Source organism: Trichosurus vulpecula, chromosome 3, assembly GCF_011100635.1.
Source record: "Trichosurus vulpecula isolate mTriVul1 chromosome 3, mTriVul1.pri, whole genome shotgun sequence".
Lineage (NCBI taxonomy): Eukaryota > Metazoa > Chordata > Mammalia > Diprotodontia > Phalangeridae > Trichosurus > Trichosurus vulpecula.
This window is the reverse complement of record NC_050575.1, coordinates 407,281,853-407,295,910: the sequence shown is the minus strand read 5'-3', so window position 1 is coordinate 407,295,910 and position 14,058 is coordinate 407,281,853. Positions and strand designations below refer to the sequence as shown.

The 14,058-nt window shown below is 38.7% G+C and overlaps 1 protein-coding gene and 1 pseudogene across 2 annotated transcripts in view; one reads left to right on the top strand and one right to left on the bottom strand.

The window, feature by feature from the left end:
* The window catches only part of LOC118842752, a 37,584-nt pseudogene extending 35,454 nt beyond the window's left edge, over window positions 1-2,130 (top strand).
* Window positions 2,131-10,390: 8,260 nt separating this feature from the next.
* Window positions 10,391-14,058, bottom strand: part of LOC118844120 (zinc finger protein 420-like) — a 444,485-nt gene continuing 440,817 nt past the window's right edge. For both annotated transcript variants that reach the window (XM_036751956.1, XM_036751957.1), the window contains exon 5: window positions 10,391-13,879. In XM_036751956.1, the coding sequence (XP_036607851.1) occupies window positions 11,928-13,879 (1,952 nt within the window). In that variant the 3' untranslated portion in view covers window positions 10,391-11,927. The remainder of the gene's footprint in view (window positions 13,880-14,058) is intronic.

Genomic DNA, 14,058 nt, shown 5'->3' with positions numbered 1-14,058 from the left:
TTATCAAGGAGAACTGCCCTGATGCTCTAGAGCCAGAGGGTAAAACAGAAATTGAAAGAATCCACTGATAGCCTCCTGAAAAAGATCCCAAAAAGAAAACTCCTAGGACTTTATCTTGGCATACAGTGTAAGATATTGGTCTATGCCTACATTCTGCCATATTATTTTTTTTCAGTTTTCCCAGCAATTTTTGTCAAATACTGACAGAAGCTGGAGTCTTTGAGTATATCAAATAGTTGCTTGCTAGTCATTGACTACTATGCCTTGTTTACCTAACCTATTTCACTGATCCACCACTGTTTCTTAGCCAGTACCGAGTAGTTTTGATGATTGCTGTTTATAATAGTTTTAGATCTGGAATGACCAGACCACCTTCTCTTGCATTTCTTTTCATTAACTCCCTTAATTTTCTTGACCTTTTGTTCTTTAGATGAATTTTGTTATTATTTTTTCTAGCTCTATAAAACGTTTCAGTAGTAAAACAGCAAAATTTAAAGAATATATACCAATAACAGACTCTGAACTTAGGCAAAAGATCCATCAGACTTACAGGGTACAATACATTCAGGACATCATTTTGCCAATGCCATCTGTTTTTGAAAAGAATTTTTTTCTGCTCATCCTTCCTTTATTTTCTTCAACAAAGTTGAGATTGGCAGCATGTTGCAGGAGGATAAGAAGTTTTTGCACAGTTAACAGATTAAGCTACAGATAATGATAAACGGTGTGAATTGGTTAGTTTTTTCAAGAAACTGTGCATTTTCTCAAACATTACAACCTCAAAACAGGGATGCATTTTTCAAAACTTTGGCAAAATTGGGGCTTCTTCCTGTTCTTGAAATTGTAATGGGAATGGATGATTTGCAGGTCAGGTTTGCTGCTACAGATATATTTTCTTATATAGTAGAGTTTGGTCCATCTATCATCAGAGAATTTGTTGTGCAAGAAGCCCAGCAGAGTGATGATATCCTTTGCATTAATGTAGTAATTGAACAAATGATCTGTGCTACTGACCCTGAACTAGGAGGAGATGTTCAGTTAATAGGATTCCTTCATACTTTTATTGATCCAGAGAACATTCTGGCTACAGCTAATAAAACTGAAAAAAGCTAATTTATAAATTTTTTCTATAACCATTGTATGCATGTTCTCACAGTACCACTTTTGGCTAATACTTCAGAAGACAAATGTGGAAAGGATGAAATAGTTGGTGCTAACAAAAGTAACACAATTTGCCCTGATAACTACCAAACAGCACAGATGCTTGCCTTAATTTTGGAATTACTTACATTTTGTGTGGAACACCACACATATCACATAAAAAATTATATTATGAACAAATATGTGCTAAGACGTGTCCTGGTCTTAATGAATTCAAAACATATGTTCTTGGCATTATGTGCTCTTAATTTTATGAGGAGGATAATTAGTCTTAATGATGAATTTTACAACCATTATATCACCATGGGAAATCTTTTTGAGTCAGTTCTAAATGCCCTTCTCAATAATGGAACCCAATACAACCTGCTAAACTCAGCTGTCATTGAATTGTTTGTGGAAGATATCAAATCTCTAACTGCACTTGTTGAAAATTTTTATAAGGCCCTTGACTCAATTGAATATGTTCTGACATTCAAAGGATTGAAGACAAAATATGAACAAGAAAAAGACAAAGTCAGAAACTGAACAGCAGCAGATTTTGAAGAAATGCAACAACCTTAGAGGAAGATGAAGAAACATGGTTCAATGAAGTTGAAGAGGAAGAAGGTGAAGCAGTTGTGCCACCAGGTGGATGGATGATTTTCCAGATAGCTATGAAAAGTTTATGGAAACTGAAAAAGCAAAAGAAAGTAAAGACAAAGAAAATCTTCCCAAAAGGACATCCTCTGGCTTCAAATTTACTTTCATTCTTCCAGTGCTGCTAATGGAGCAAATAGTACAAACAGTAAATCTGTAATGGCTCAAACAACACCAGCAAGTTCTAATGGATCTTCCAAAAATACAAGCTTGATTATATCAGTAACTGCCACTAAAGGAAGTCTAGTTGGCCTAGTGGCTTGTCCAGATGACTAAGAAGAGGAGGAAGAAGAGGAGACATCTCCAAGAAAAAGACCTCTCCTTGGCTCATAAAAACTTTGCGGGGAGGGGAACCTCACTGTAGGGTATTACTAAATGCTGCAACTGTTCAGTGAGCATAAAAGTCTGAATCAGAAAGCTTTTTCCCTTGAACTAAGTGGCATTTAACATTAAGAAACCATTTTGGAACAAAAAGGAGTTACTAGAAAAGAGAAGTCAGCATGCAGCACATAAACCTTTTTCTTAAGCAGGGTGTAATATGAAAGCTGCTTTTGTTTGTTTTTGAAGAGCACAAGCACATTCCATGTAAACAAATGAATTTCAAAAACAACTGAGGCAAACAGTTGTAGTTTTATTTTCAAAGAACAGCAAGTAATCTGTAAATATTTTAATGTTAGTTTGCCCATCTAATGAGCTGAGATTATGCTAAAGTAAGAAAACACATCCCCAAACTATAATTAATGTGTTAGAAATGATAAAAGTTCAAAACTATGAAACCAGCTGCAATCTACCACATAGAAATTGCCCTTGTAATATATTATGGGTTCATTTTTCCAGGAATAGTTTGAAATGAAGCAGTTTCCCTGTTTTGGAGATTTTGTAGTTAATTTTAATTTTAGCTTGTTTGGAAAAGATGGGCTGTCTGTGTAGATATGAAGTATAGTTTTTTTCCCCCGTAAAACAGAATTTATTTTGTATCAAAAATGCCACTGTTCTGGGGGGCGGAGCCAAGATGGCAGCTGGTAAGCAGGGAATAGTGTGAGCTCCGTACTGAGACCCTCCAAAAACTTATTAAAAATGGCTCTGAACCAATTCTAGAATGGCAGAACCCACAAAACAGCAGAGGGAAGCAGGGCTCCAGCCCAGGACAGCCTGGATGGTCTCTGGGTGAGGTCTATTCCACACGGAGCTCGGAGCTGGAGTGGAGGAGCAGAGCCCAGCCTGAGCAGCGTGGACCATCCAGACCAGAAGCAGGGCGGAGGGGGCCCTAGCTCCCTGATTCAGTGAGCTGCGGCAGTTACGAGACTTCTCAACCCACAAAACCAAAGACTGCGGAGAAGGTTAGTGGGAAAAGCTGCCGGGAGTGGAAGGAGTTTCGCGGTTAGGCTTCCAGCCCCAGGGGCAGCGGAGGTGGGGCAGCTACGGCTGTTGCTGCTTCCGGCTCCAGGCCCGACCTGGTGGGAGGAATTAAGTGGCGGATCAGAGCAGGAGTCCACAGCCTGCTGAAGATCTAAGCCCAGTTCGGGTTGGGGTTCTTGGGGAAGGAGCAGTGCTGGTGTGGCAGAGCTGGCACCTCCCCCCCAAACGTGGAACATAGAACTCAGTAGTCTACAAGCAGTCATACCCCACTGAAAAACTCAAAGGTCAAGTTAGCTGGTTGGGAATATGGCCAGGCAGCGAAAACATACCCAGATTCAGTCTCAGACTTTGGATTCTTTCTTTGGTGACAAAGAAGACCAAAACATACAGCCTAAAGAAGTCAACAAAGTCATAGAGACTACACCAAAAGCCTCCAAGAAAAACATGAACTGGTCTCAGGCCATGGAAGAGCTCAAAAAGGATTTGGAAAAGCAAGTTAGAGAAGTAGAGGAAAAATTGGGAAGAGAAATGAGAAGGATGCAAGAAAACCATGAAACACAAGTCAATGACTTGCTAAAGGAGACCCAAAAAAGTACTGAAAAATACACTGAAGAAAACAACACCTTAAAAAACAGACTAACTCAAATGGCAAAAGAGCTCCAAAAAGCCAATGAGGAGAAGAATGCCTTGAAAGGCAGAATTAGCCAAATGGAAAAGGAGGTCCAAAAGACCACTGAAGAAAATACTACTTTAAAAATTAGATTGGAGCAAGTGGAAGCTAGTGACTTGATGAGAAATCAGGATATTATAAAACAGAACCAAAGGAATGAAAAAATGGAAGACAATGTGAAATATCTCCTTGGAAAAACCACTGACCTGGAAAATAGATCCAGGAGAGAGAATTTAAAAATTATTGGACTACCTGAAAGCCATGATCAAAAAAAGAGCCTAGATACCATCTTTCAAGAAATTATCAAGGAGAACTGCCCTGATATTCTAGAGCCACAGGGCAAAATAGAAATTGAAAGAATCCATCGATCACCTCCTCAAATAGATCCCAAAAAGAAATCTCCTAGGAATATTGTCGCCAAATTCCAGAGCTCCCAGATCAAGGAGAAAATACTGCAAGCAGCCAGACAGAAACAATTTGAGTACTGTGGAAACCAAATCAGAATAACCCAAGATCTGTCAGCTTCTACATTAAGAGATCGAAGGGCTTGGAATGCGATATTCCAGAGGTCAATGGAGCTAGGATTAAAACCTAGAATCACCTACCCAGCAAAACTGAGTATCATGTTCCAAGGCAAAATATGGAGTTTCAATAAAATAGAGGACTTTCAAGCTTTCTCAGTGAAAAGACCAGAACCGAATAGAAAATTTGACTTTCAAACACAAGAATCAAGAGAAGCATGAAAAGGTAATCAAGAAATGGAAATTGCAAGGGACTTACTAAAGCTGAACTGTTTTGTTTACATTCCTACATGGAAAGATGATGTGTATGATTCACGAGACCTCAGTATTAGGGCAGTTGAAGGGAATATGCATATATATATGTTTATGTATATATATATATATATATAAGTGAATGTGTATGTATGTATGTATCTATGTGTATATGTATGCATGTGTATGTATGTTTATATATATGTGTGTGTGTGTTTTCATGTGTGTATATATACATATATATATATATGTAAAAGAGAGAGCAGACACAGGGTGAGTTGAAGATGAAGGGAAGATATCTAAAAGAATAAAATGAAATTAAGGGATGAGAGAGCAACATACTGAGAGAGGGAGATAGGGAGAGATAGAATGGGGTGGATTATCTCGCATAAAGGTGGCAAGAGGAAGCAGTTCTGTGGGAGGAGGGGAGAGGGCAGGTGAGGAGGGAATGAGTGAACCTTGCTCTCATCGGATTTGGCCTGAGGAGGGAATGCCATACATACTCAGTTGGGTATCTTACCCCACAGGAAAGAAGAGGGAGGAAGATAAAAAAAAATAAAAGGGGGGGGATGATGGAGGGGAGGGTAGATGGGGGTGGAGGTAATCAAAACAAACACTTTAGAAAGGGGACAGGGTCAAGGGAGAAAATTCAATAAAGCGGGATGGGTTGGGAAGGAGCAAAATGTAGTTAGCCTTTCACAACATGAGTATTGTGGAAGGGTTATACATAATGATACACGCGTGGCCTAGGCTGAAGTGCTCGACTTCTTAGGGAGAGTGGGTGGGAAGGGAAGAGGGGAGAGAATTTGGAACTCAAAGTTTTAAAAACAGATGTTCAAAAACAAAAAAAAAAAAGTTTTTGCATGCAACTAAAAAATAAGATACACAGGCAATGGGGCGTAGAAATTTATCTTGCCCTACAAGAAAGGAATGGAAAAGGGGATGAGAGGGGAGGGGGGTGATAGAGAGGAGGGCTGACTGGGGAACAGGGCAACCAGAATATATGCCATCTTGGAGTGGGGGGAGGGTAGAAATGGGGAGAAAAATTGTAATTCAAACTGTTGTGAAAATCAATGCTGAAAACCAAATATGTTAAATAAATAAATTTAAATAAAATAAAATTTAAAAAAAATGCCACTGTTCTAGAGCCAGAGGGTAAAATAGAAATTGAAAGAATCCACAGATCACCTCCTCAAATAGATCCCAAAAAGTAAACTCCTAGGAACATTGTCGCCAAATTCCAGAGCTCCCAGATCAAGGAGAAAATACTGCAAGCAGCCAGAAAGAAACAATTTGAATATTGTGGAAAAGCAATCAGGATAACACAGGATCTGGCAGCTTCCACATTAAGGGACCGAAGGGCTTGGAATATGATATGCCAGAGGTCAATGGAGCTAGGATTAAAACCAAGAATCACCTACCCAGCAAAACTGAGTATCATGCTCCAAGGCAAAATATGGACTTTCAATAAAATAGAGGACTTTCAAGTTTTCTCAGAGCTGAATAGAAAATTTTACTTTCAAACACAAGAATCAAGAGAAACATGAAAAGGTAAACAAGAAAGAGAAATCATAAGGGACTTACTAAAGTTGAACTGTTTTGTTTACATTCCTACATAGAAAGATGATGTGTGTGATTCATGAGACCTCAATATCATAGTAGCTGAAAGGAATATGTATATATATATATATATATATATATATATATATATATATATATATATATGTGTGTGTGTGTGTGTGTGTGTGTGTGTGTGTCTATGTATATGTATACACACACACACACACACACAAACACACACACACAAAGGGCACAGGGTGAGTTGAATATGAAGGGATGATATCTAAAAAAATAAAATCAATTTAAGGGATAAGAGAGGAATATATTGAGAGAGGCAGCAAGGGAGAGATAGAATGGGGTAAATTATCTCGCATAAAAGTGGGAAGAAAAAGTGGTTCTGCAGGGAGGGAAGAGGGGGCAGGTGAGGGGGAATGAGTAAATCTTGCTCTCATCGGATTTGACCTGAGGAGGGAATACCATACACACTCAATTGGGTATCTTACCCCACAGGAAAGAAGGAGTTAGAAGATAAAAAAGGGGGGATGACAGAAGGGAGGGCAGACGGGGGAGGAGGTAATCAAAAACGAACATTTTCGAAAAGGGACAGGGTCAAGGGAGAAAATTCAATAAAGGGGTATAGGTTTGGAAGGAGCAAAACATAGTTAATCTTTTGCAACGAGTATTGTGGAAGGGTTTTACACAATGATCCGCATGTGGTCTATGTTGATTTGCTTGCCTTCTTAGGGAGGGTGGGTGGGGAGGGAAGAGGGGAGAGAATTTGGAACTCAAAGTTTTAAAAACAGATGTTCAAAAACAACAACAACCAAAAAATTTTTTTTCATGCAACTAGGAAATAAGATACACAGGCAATGGGGCATAGAAATTTATCTTGCCCTACAAGAGAAGAAGGGAAAGGGGGATGGGAGGGGAGTGGGGTGACAGAAAGGAGGGCTGACTGGGGAATGGGGCAACCAGAACATACGCCATCTTGGAGTGGGGGTAGGGTAGAAACGGGGAAAAAATTTGTAATTCAAACTTTTGTGAAAATCAATGCTGAAAACTAAATATATTAAATAAAAAAAAATACCACTGTACTTGTTTTACACCACTTGTGCACATGTGGTGATAATAATGCTGAAATGTAAAATTCAGGAATTAAAATGTGACCCTGTAATTCCATACCAATCCATTGATTGGTGTGGCACTGAATAAGTAGATTAATTTAGGTGAAATTGTCATATTTATTGTATTAGCTGGGCCTAACTATGAGCAACTGATATTTTTCCAATTATTTAGATCTGACTTTGTGTGAAAGTGTTCTAAAATTGCGTTCATACAGTTACTGGGTTTGTCTTGGCAGGTAGACTCCCGAATATTTTATATTGTCTACAGTAATTTTAAATGGAATTTCTCTATTCTGTTGCTGCTTGGCTTTGTTAGTAATATATAGAAATGAAGATGATGATGATTTATGTGGGTTTATTTTATATCCTGCAACTTTGCTAAAGTTGTTCATTATTTCAAGTAGTTTTTTAGTTGATCCTCTAGGATTCTCTAAGTACATCATTATACCATCAGCAAGCACTTCCTGTAATGGGGATAAGCTAGAAACATTCCCAACAAGATTAGGGGTGAAATGAGGATGTCTATTATCACCACTGTTATTCAACATTGTGCTAGAAATTTTAGCTTTAACAATAAGAGAAGAAAAAGAAATTGAAGGAATTAGAGTAGGCAATAAAGAAACAAAACTTTCTTTAAAATTTTGCTTATGTCAAGATATTAGGAGACAACCTGTTTTCCAGAGCTATGGCCTAGGAAGCAAGCAGTTCCCTGAGCTTGGCATAACAACAATCCTTTGCGCTCACCCTCTAGATGATCTCTACCACTGGCAATAACCCAATTATTTTTGTATTGCTTTGATTAGCACCAGGTGTTCAGACAAGCCCAGGACAAGCTCAGACAAGTACCCATGTTCCAGTCATGAAGCCTTGATATGAATCATACTTGTCTCATTGTTGCTTTTGCCTCTTTTTGTCAGGGCCACAGCTCACTGCTTAACTATTGGTATAAGAACTGAGACCTCCCCACACTGCCTCATGCGCCCCCACTAGGGGCAGGGCCCCAACACATGTCTCATTTCCTCCCTGCTTACAAGCCATTTCCCTCACTTTGAAATTAAACTTCTGTTTGATTCCTGACTCTCCTGCCTGTAGCTTGCTGTTTGGTTCTGGCCATTCACAGGCTGGTTTGGTACAAATGACACTTTTATTTTACCCATTATTTTTGCTTCTCTCTCAATGAACAAAAAAGACAAGAAAAATAAGACCTTCATATCATATATAGTCCAATAAAATAAATTTCCCCTTTTGTCATACCCAAAAATTTAAATCTCATTCTGTATTTTAAATCCATCACTTCCACAGAAAGAGATGAGTAACATACTTATCTTCAGTCCTCTTGAATCATGGTTCACCTCCACACTAGTCCAGACCAAAACATACACACAGGCAGTCTTTCTCCTTTCCAACACATTCTGTATACAATTAACAAATTTATATTCTTAAATCATAGATCAGACTATATCATTCTGTTCCATGGATTCAGTAGCTTTCTTACTGATGCTAGCACAATTAAAGCCCACCAGAGTGTGACCCAAGTCTATCTTTATAAGCTGATTACATATTACCTGCCCCATAGAAGGCAGAAAGATGGCTCAAGACCATTGAAGAAGGGGCTGGAAGAGAGCAGCAGCCCCAGAAACTGAGCCTGTTGGGACATTTATGGTTGAGAGGATGGGAGTTCTGAACAAGGGGTTTGTAAGTAGTGATTTGTAGATCACTGTTAACCCTCTGAGAGAAAAAAAATCAGATGACTCTCTTCCAGAATTGGTCAAGTAGTTGCACAGCCAGCCTCTGGCTGTGTGCATTAGTCATTGAAACAGTAAGGCAATAATAAAATGTAGATGATAATTGTCAAAATGCCTATGTAGTTCTGTATCGCAAAGTATACAAGACTCTCCACATAGAAGGTAGAAGAAGTAAACCATTTATTCAGACACCAGAGAACCATATCCCACAAGCCATTTATCCAGTGTACCACAGCAGTAAAACATTCCACACACAATATAACAACCTGGAGCCTCGCCATCCCAAAACCTCTCTGACCCCCTGCTGCCCCAAAACAAACTCACAGTATATCTAAGTCAGCCTGTTCAGTTCGAACAATCACGCAAGCGGCCATTAGCAGCCATAACATCTCTCTCTCTCCCAGCATTTCCTGTGACATAACTTCCTTTTCCTGTCAGGAAACTCCTCCCACCACATGTAACTTAGGCTTCCTGTGATGTAAGCAGGACACATGGCCTATTTATGGGTGAAAAAGATCTTCAAATATAATTGCTACTATAGTCATTCACCAAACCATCTTGTGCTATAGAGCCCAAGCTTGGACCTCCACAAATTGACCACCATTGGAGTTTGCACACATCTGGCTAGAAATGGCAAACAGATTATTGGAGATCATGCAGGCAGGCAGAAATCTTAGGCTTTTCCTTTCTGTTCCAGAAAGACCAAGTCTAGGAGTTCAATAATCTGGTCCATCTTGTAGGTGATTCCAAATCTTTTTATTTTTATTATTTAAATTAAAAAAATTATGTTGAACATTGTTTTTAACATTTTGAATTTGAAAATTCTCTTTCCAGACTCTTCCTACTCATTGATAAGGCAATAAATATATCAATTATACATATGAAATCTTACCCCCCCCAAAATTTTTGAATACTAATCATGTAGCAAATAAAGTAAGAAAACTATAGAAAAGGAAAAAATATATATTTCAATTTATATTGAGTTCATCAGCTTGCTCTCTGGAGGTGGAGAGTATGTTTCATCGTGAGTCTTTTGGAAGTATCTTCATCAAGCAGCTAACTCTTTGACAGTTGTTCATCATTACAATATTGCTATTACTGTGTACAATGACCACCTGTTTCTGCTCACTTCACAATGTATCAATCCATTTAGGTTTTCATGGGTTTTTCTGAAACCATCACATTCATTATGTTGTTGTTTTTCAGTAGTTCAGTGATTGCTTGACTCTTCATGACTTCCATTATGGGAACTTTCTCAGCAAAGAAAATGGAATGGTTTTGCCATTTCTTTCTCCAGTCTAAGTGTCTTAGGCCCTATTTGAACTCGGGTTTGAGTGACTTCAGGCATAGTGCTTTATCCACTAAGCCATCTAATTTCTAACAGCAAAATAGTATTCCAATACTGTTGTATTGCTTCTCTCCAGTGTGAATACTGTGTACTTCAGGGCAGATCCTGGTCTACATATCTTGCCACTAGACCCAGGTGGCTCCAGAGGAGATAGTGAGGAAGGTGACTTTGCACAGTCCTCCCTCAATTAAATACAACTCACTTGCATGGCATGGCATTACCTCCTTAATGTCATGGTGAACAAAGGACAAAAAGCAACAACAATTAGATGACAAGGCCTGAGGCAGCCTTAAAAGAGTAAACGTTATTGCTGCTGTTCACTGGCACTTCACTGAATTCCTTCACTTTTATATTCAGAACAATGGATAGAAAGCATATAGCATCAATATCTGCCAAAGACCCTTACTAGGCTTTTAAAAAATTGTGATTCCAAATCTTCATAGTTCAGTGACTACCCTGATGAGCAGAAGCAGCACCAGCAACATCAGAACACAGCTCAGATTATGACACATCCCTCAAGCACAGTCAACAAGTACTTATCATACATCGGGCTCATCTGATGGTCAAGTCATCATCCATATGCCTCTTGCATGCTATCTTCCCAGGGATCAAAGTTAATATCAAGGCTCTCCCAATATCACCACCCACTCAGTATCCTCTGGCTCAACCACCAAATCCTCTCCATTCCAGAAGGTCCATGGGAGGATAACATTAATCTTTTTTCCCTTAGAGGACTCTACAGAGGGGATATCTCCTTTAATGGGGGAGGGGTGCCTAAATGAGGACCCTTAGAACTTCATATAAGGATTCAGAATAATGGCCTAGATAGCTACACAATCTTCCCACACACTAAGATTCTACACAGCATGAATTCTCTGATAGACATCAGAGAAGTGTCCTCAGTCAAAATTCCTTGCCATATGCATTACTTAACACATAGGGTCTCACTCCAGAATAGATTCTTTAATGTTGAATAAGTTGTGTCTTCAGTAAGAGGATCTTCCATATTCATTACATTCATAAGGTCTCTCCAATATCAATTCTCTAATGTTGAATAAGTTCTAAAGTCAGGAGGAATGCCCCCATAAACTACATTCATACAGTTTTTCTTCAATATGAATACTGTGATGTCCAATAAATTCTGAGCTGTAGTAGAAGGCCTTTTCACATTCCTTATATTCATAAAGAATTTTCCCAACATGAATTTTCAATGTGGAGTAAATTGTGTCTTACTTCTGAAAGCCTTCCCATATTCACTACATTCATAAGGTTTCTATCCAGTACGAATGCTTGGATGCACAGTAAGTCATGGCTTATTTCTGAAGGGCTTTCCATATTCATAAGAACCCTCAGCACTATGAATTCTCTGATGTTCAATAAAATCTAAATTGTGATTGTCTTCCCACTCTTTATATACATTACATATATTTACATACATCACATACATTTACATACATTAAATACATCTCTAGTATGAATTCTCTTATGGACATAAAGTTGTATATTCTGTATAAAGACTTTCCCGCATTCACTACATTCATCAAGTCTCTCTCAAGTATGAATTCTCTGATGCACAGTAAGCTGTCTCTTAAACCTGAAGGCCATCCTGCATTCACTACATTCATAAGGTGTCTCTCCAGTATGAATTCTCTGATGCACAGTAAGATTTGACTTCCTATTAAAGATCTTCCCACATACACTGCATTCATAAGGTTTCTCTCCAGTATGAATACTCTTATGCACAGTAACATGTGCCTTAATCCTAAAGGCCTTCCCACATTCACTACATTCATAAGGTTTCTCTCCAGTATGAATTCTCTGATGCATAGTAAGACGTGGCTTCCTCCTGAAGGCCTTCCCACATACATTACATGCATAAGGTTTCTCTCCAGTATGAACGCTCTGATGAAAAGTAAGTTGTATCTTACTCCTGAATGCCTTCCTACATTCACTACATTCATAAGGTTTCACTCCAGTATGAATGCCCTGATGCACAGTAAGTGTTCTCTTATTCATGAAAGCCTTTCCACATTCACTACATTCGTAAGGTTTAGCTCCAGTATGAATTTTTTGATGTCGAATAAGTTCTGAATTGTACTGGCAAGCCTTCCCACACTCTTTACATTCATATAGAATCTTTCCAGGATGAACTCTCTGATGTACATTAAGTTGTGTTTTACTCCTGAAGGCCTTCTTACATTCACTACATTCATAAGGTTTCTCTCCAGTGTGAATTCTTTGATGTAGAATAAATACTGAGTTGTAGAAGAAAGTCTTCCCACACTCTTTACACTCATAAAGACTCTCTCCAGTATGAATTCTCTGGTGCACAGTAAGCTCTGTCTTACGCCTAAAGGCTATCCCACATTCACTACATTCAAAAGGTTTCTCTCCAGTATGAATTCTCTGATGCACAATAAGATGTGACTTCATCCTAAATGTCTTCCCACAAACACTACATTCATAAGGTTTCTCTCCCCGATGATTTCTTTGATGTTTTATAAAATCTGCCTTATGATGGAAAGCATTCCCACACTCCTTACATTCATAAAGACTCTCACCAACATGAATTCTCTGATGCACAGTAAGATTTGACTTCCTATTGAAGGTTTTTCCACATAAACTACATTCATAAGGTTTCTCTCCAGTATGAATTCTCTGATGCATAGTAAGCTGAGTCTTAAGCCTAAATGCCATGCTGCATTCACTACATTCATAAGGTTTCTCTCCAGTATGAATTCTCTGATGCATATTAAGAGTTGACTTCCTCTTGAAGGCCTTTCCACATGCACTACAATCATAAGGTTTCTCTCCAGTATGAATTCTCTGATGCATATTAAGATTTGCCTTCCTCCTGAAGGCCTTCCCACATTTACTACATTCATAAGGTTTCTCTCCAGTATGAATTCTTTGATGTTTAACAAGGTGTGAGTTGTATAAGAAAGCTTTCCCACACTCCTTACATTCATAAGGTTTCTCTCCAGTATGAATTCTCTGATGCATTGTAAGTTGTGTTTTACTCCTGAAGGCATTCCCACACTCACTACATTCATAAGGTTTCTCTCCCATATGATTTCTTTGATGTTCTATAAGTTCTGAATTGTAGTGGAAAGCCTTTCCACACTTTTTACATACATAAAGAATCTTTCCAGGATGAACTCTGAGATGCACAGTAAGTTGTATCTTACGCCTGAAGGCCAGCCCACATTCACTACATTCATGAGGTTTCTCTCCAGTATGAATTCTCTGATGCATATTGAGATTTGCCCTCCTCCTGAAGGCCTTCCCACATACACTACATTCATAAGGTTTCTCCCCAGTATGAATTCTCTGATGTAGACGAAGTTCTGAGTTGTAGATGAAAGCCTTCCCACACTCCTTACATTCATAAAGAATCTTTCCAGTATGAATACTCTGATGCACAGTAAGTTGTGTCTTATTCCTAAAGGCATTCCCACATTCACTACATTCATAAGATTTCTCTTCAGTAAATCCTTTGCTCCCTGAAAGGAAGAAGGGAGAATTGATTAAACCTGCCTTTTCTTCTGGTTCCCAAGGCTCCTATATGCTTAAAAGGTTTTAGAGCTATTCTCTTGCCTTCCCACTTGAAAAGACCAGTCTCAGGACTCTTTCACTAAGGATCCCAGTTTATCTTATGTGAAAATATGGTGACTCAAAATTA